The sequence below is a fragment of the Lactuca serriola genome, chromosome 8, assembly GCF_051521515.1.
Source record: "Lactuca serriola cultivar US96UC23 chromosome 8, Lser_US96UC23_V15, whole genome shotgun sequence".
Lineage (NCBI taxonomy): Eukaryota > Viridiplantae > Streptophyta > Magnoliopsida > Asterales > Asteraceae > Lactuca > Lactuca serriola.
In genome coordinates, this window is record NC_136415.1 from 146,964,245 (window position 1) to 146,968,402 (window position 4,158).

Below are 4,158 nucleotides of genomic sequence, written 5' to 3' on the forward strand. Positions count from 1 at the left end.
TATTTGAAGGATCGACCTCAACCGGCTTTCAAAGTTGGGGGCCATCTTCTACAGTCCCTCGTCCTGTAGAAGAATTTAGTGCCCATGATTTTGATGATGGTGTTCCAATGGAAACCTCAACACAACACGTAGGTGTAAGTGAAGAATCTTCGGGGCGTTCAAAAAATACAAAAGTTGGTGGAAACAAAAGAGTTGGTGGGAAAAAAAGAGATGCAAGGGCATTAGAAGTTGAAGAGGAGATTGTCAAGCTTGCAAGGTCGTTAGTAGAAAAAAATGAAAGAATTGAAAAAAGTGAAAAGGATAAGGATGTTGATGCGTGTATGGAGAAATTGAACAAAATGGAATGGGGAAAAGAAGATGAAAGATACAAGACCGCTCTTTTGCTATTTGGTGAAAGTGCTGATGTTTGAAAAGTTTGGTTACGACTTTCGCATATTAGTTGTGAGTCGTGGGTGATGGGTGCGGGTAGGAAGTATGGTTACCTTTGATGGGTGCGGGTAGAAAAGTTTGGTTACTAGTTTTTTTGTTGCATGCCTTTTTGTTATCTGCGTGACTTTTGGATGTTACTTTGGATGATGTTTACTGGTTTTTTGTTATATGACTTTTGTTGCTTTGGATGATATGTTATTGGATATTGAATATGCCTTTTGTTACTTTGGATGATGTTTACTAATTTTTTTGGTGCATGATTTTGTTTTTAGTTTAACATGTTACCTAATTGTTTGTAATAGGTCAAGTATGGTTTCTGATGGTGAAGTTGTAGCTTTTCTTTTACTTGTGTTTTATTGGTTGAGGTCAAATCGGCGCAGACTAATCAGAATCCGTAGAATTAGAGATAACGATTCAAGCGGGTATGCGTATACGCAAGATTTGATGTACGGAGACCCTACACAATGTTTCGATATGATGCGTCTTACACAAGAGGCATTTGCATTGTTATGCAACCATTTTACCCAAAAAAAAATTGGTTGCAAGATAGTAGGACAATTAGCAGTGAAGAGAAGATGGCTATGTTCTTACACGTTATAGGACATAATGAACGTTTTCGTGCGGTTAAGGGAAGATTTCATCACTCCACACAAATGATTCATCAATGTTTTCACGAGGTCCTAACTGCAATGATGTGTTTTGCAAAAGAAATTATAGTACCAACAACTCCTAATCCAACAAGACATAACTCGGAACAACATAGACGGTTAAAAAATATTTTTTCCGGAGCAATAGGTGCATTAGATGGAACTCTTGTACATGCGGTTGTACCCGTTGATCAACAAACTCGTTATAGGGGAAGAGGAAAAGGAGAATGTTTTCAAAATGTAATAGGAATTTGTGCTTTTGATATGATATTCACCTTTGTTTGGGCTGGATGGGAAGGTATAGCACATGATTCAAGAGTTTTGAAAGAAGTTGCATTCAATTCGACTTCTGGATTTCCATTTCCTCCACCAGGTTTGTAATCTTTATATAATTTTTATTATCTATCTTCTTTATATAATATGTGTCATTATATAATATATTTCACATTCATTTGCAGATAAATATTACCTTTGTGATGCCGCATATACAAACACTCGTGGGTTTATGGCTCCATACCGCAATACTAGGTATTGGTTAGCCGATTTTCGAAGAGGCAGACCTTTAACTAGAGAAGAAAGGTTCAATTATGCTCATGCACAACTTAGAAATGTTATTGAGTGTGCTTATGGTGTATTGAAGGCGAGATTCCCAATCTTAAAACAAATGGCCCCTTATCCTTTTACAGTGCAAAGAGACATAGTCATTGCTTGTGTCGCGGTCCATAATTTTATAAGGAAGTACAATATAGAAGATGACTTGTTTAGAAATTTTGAGGAGGACACTATGGTTACTCCTGACGTCCAAGGTGGGGGAATTGATAGAGAAAACATACAAGGCATAGAATGGGGTCCAGAAGCCATTAAATATATGTGTGTTTTGCGTGATCAGATTGCAAATCAATTACTCTCACCTACTTTACGTTAAATTATTATGTTATTTTAAATTTCTTTATGTTTTTTTGGATATTAAATGATTTATGTTTAATTTACTTTTTGTATGACATTTTTTATTTGTGTGTAATTTATATTTTGTATGACAATATGTATGTTTTTATAATTATTCAGCAACTTAATCCGTTTATATATATAATAGAAGGGTAAAATTGTCATTTTCATCACTCAGCACATTCAGTCAGATGTACAATCAAACAACAAGATTTCTTACTCAGTCAGGATTTCATACCCAGACAGACATTTCTTAGTCAACACTTTCTCAGCCAGCAACTATCAAATGGGACCTAAAAGTAATGGATAAACTTTGACTCATATGCTTGCTCTATTTACTCATCACATCACACACAACAATACATTTTATAACACCAAGTTACTGGTGCGTTTTCATATCATCAATATGAAACCGACTTGTAAACTACAACTCACATGTCTTGGTTTCAAGAATATAAGATATTATCGTCTCATGATCACTCGTGATACAATCCATGAAGTGATTCAAATGAGCGTGGGTTTAATCCAATACTCAAATCTTATTACAGGAGTACTCATGAACACTGCAGCAAACTCGCACCGTGTCTAAACACCTTGGACAATCTACAGTCGGATTCAAGACAGTCTTACCTCAATAGCTACTTCCAAAGTATGATCGACTACGGATAGTTTGAATAATCTTATTATTCGGGAATCCAAAACATGCGAAGTGAAACACAAGAATAATCGAATACAATATGGTCTCAAAACTTTTGAATATAAATAAAACACCTTTTATTTAATCACAATATTGATTACACATTATTCATTGTATAATGTTTCGATTAATCAACTTAATACTTAAATTAAAACAATAGTTATCCCATGCTCCAAGCATGCACACTATGTTTACCTACGGTCCTTTCTTTGTGAAATAGATCAATAGAAGACATTTCCAATGAAACTCATTTCACAATTCCAAATCCTTAGTACTTAGTGTAAGAATACCTAATCCTTGCAACTATAAGAATGTGTTAGATTCTAAACTATCATGCAATGTAATTTTTTTAATGTCGAGGAACCAAAGTCATAGAGACTTTTCCAACGATATTACAAAATATTCCTTTGGAGATTGATAACAAAACAATTCCAAGGAAGCGAAGTCTCAATATCAAAGTACATTCCTTTCAACATCCTTCTTGCATAAATAGATTCTTAATATGCATCTCCCATTATGGATATATTTCCATATTTTCCATATGACAACTCATTATTAATAGAATCTTGTCTATTCATAAAAATGTCAATATGGTCCATCCATTACTATACTTCCATCTGTCCTTTAGCAACCAATCCTTAGCGAACCTTAGATTGTCCTTGACAATTATTTAACCACTTTAGTCATATCCGGTTCCAGTCCTTTTTCCTTCTTAATACCCTAGGCTTTTGGAAAATTAGAACACGTGAATATTATAGCATATGCAATCGATCCTATATCCATAGCATATGGGACATGATTCATAATCTCTTACATAAAGACATGATACCTGACCAGTCTTTTGCTATAATATTTCCATATATAATTTCCAATGTTGAAATATTTCAACATGGTATTCATATATCCATGACTAAGTTTGATTAATACTTCAATCTAAACTTTTAGATTCAAAATAAAGTATAAGTATCCTCTCCCTTATTATAGCGAAACAACTTTTCAACCTTTGCAACTTTGCAAATTAGAACTTTGTTTCCTATAAATATAGAGTTGCTAACTTGCAACACTCAACGTAATAATTGTGCTCCCACTAGCATAATGATTACATACCTACAAGCATAACACTTATGCTCCCACTAGCTTTGACTTGTACCTAGAAATCAATTAGACTTCTAGAAATCAATACCTATTGACTTTCTTAAAAAATTTCATATTTCTGATACAAGATTCTTCGATAAGTCTTTATCTAAGCTCATACACCTTTTATTAGAAAGATCATATGTGTGTCTAAACTATTTTAGAACTTATAACAACAAGTCTTGAATGTTCAAACTTTTTGCTATTTCTCACAATTCGAACTATGAAGAGGGATGCCATAATCATAATCGAATTTGAGAACACAATTAACACAACTGCTATCTCCTAAAAATCTACTTAGTGAAA

The 4,158-nt window shown here is 33.9% G+C and overlaps 1 protein-coding gene across 1 annotated transcript; it reads left to right on the plus strand.

The window, feature by feature from the left end:
• The first annotated feature begins 893 nt into the window (after positions 1-893).
• Positions 894-2,001, plus strand: LOC145067485 (uncharacterized). The gene is made up of 2 exons (XM_079014618.1): positions 894-1,374; positions 1,535-2,001. The coding sequence occupies exons 1-2, from the start codon at positions 894-896 to the stop codon at positions 1,999-2,001; spliced, it is 948 nt and encodes a 315-aa protein (XP_078870744.1).
• Positions 2,002-4,158: the final 2,157 nt, after the last annotated feature.

Bases quoted from the DNA above. Each gene is read 5' to 3' on its own strand.
- LOC145067485 (XM_079014618.1), top strand. From the start codon at position 894: ATGTTTCGATATGATGCGTCTTACACAAGAGGCATTTGCATTGTTATG. The intron at 1,375-1,534 runs GTATAGCACATG...ATTCATTTGCAG, and splicing joins TGTTTGGGCTGGATGGGAAG to ATAAATATTACCTTTGTGAT.